Source organism: Corvus brachyrhynchos, unplaced genomic scaffold (genome assembly GCF_000691975.1).
Source record: "Corvus brachyrhynchos isolate BGI_N302 unplaced genomic scaffold, ASM69197v1 scaffold490, whole genome shotgun sequence".
Lineage (NCBI taxonomy): Eukaryota > Metazoa > Chordata > Aves > Passeriformes > Corvidae > Corvus > Corvus brachyrhynchos.
Window position 1 is genome coordinate 2,005,056 of NW_008235774.1, and position 713 is coordinate 2,005,768.

The 713-nt window shown below is 63.3% G+C and overlaps 1 protein-coding gene across 1 annotated transcript in view; it reads left to right on the forward strand.

The window, feature by feature from the left end:
- The window catches only part of RNF25 (ring finger protein 25), a gene marked incomplete at its 5' end in the record, with an annotated part of 7,153 nt that overhangs the window by 4,092 nt on the left and 2,348 nt on the right, over positions 1-713 (forward strand). Inside the window, one exon of the mRNA XM_017727172.1 lies at positions 1-709. This exon is cut by the window's left edge and continues 1 nt beyond it. Coding sequence (XP_017582661.1) covers positions 1-680 — 680 coding nt within the window. The remainder of the gene's footprint in view (positions 710-713) is intronic.

Sequence of the window (713 nt, forward strand, 5' to 3'; positions counted from 1 at the left end):
AGCTGTCGGTGAGTGCCCGTGCTGCGGACGTGCCCCAGCCGCCAAGCCAAGCCTCAGCTCCCGAGCCAACTGGGGCGTCGGAGGCCAGGGCGGAACCCACGCGGCCTGAGAGGCCTGCTGTGCCCAGAGAGCAACTGAGCAAGAGGGAGAGGCACAGAGGGGAGAAGCCAGGCTCCAGAGGCCAAGGCAGGCAGCTGTGCAGTGGCTCGCAGGAACCAGGAGAGGAAGCCTGTCATCCGCTCCATGGCTCCAGGGGGCCCAGGGTCTTCAGCCGGAGACCGGAGCGGAGACCTGCTGGACGGCACAGCCAGGAGTTTTCAAAGCCTCACAGTAGAAGCAGGGCTGCTCCCTTGGCTGACAGAAAGGGGATCTGCCCTGAAGAGCCCTCACCAGCAAGAGAGGCTGTGGACTTGAAAGAGGAGCACCATGACGTGGAGAAATGGAGCACAGAGGAGGGGACTGAGGCCCAGGGCAGGAAAAAGGAGAACCTGATGTTCAACCGCAGTGACCACAAAGCTGCCCCCAACTGGCAGGGCCACCACAGGCCCTGGGATTGTGGAAGGTGGGAGAGGTCCAGAGTTCAGGAGCGTGGTTCCTACCCTAGAGCACCAAGAGGGCGAGGGGTGTTCAGGCCCAGTGGATATCAAGAAGCCCATCCTGAGAAGGAGAGTGGCTCCTAGCAGGAAAGATGGGGGGGCGGGGCGGGGGGGAAC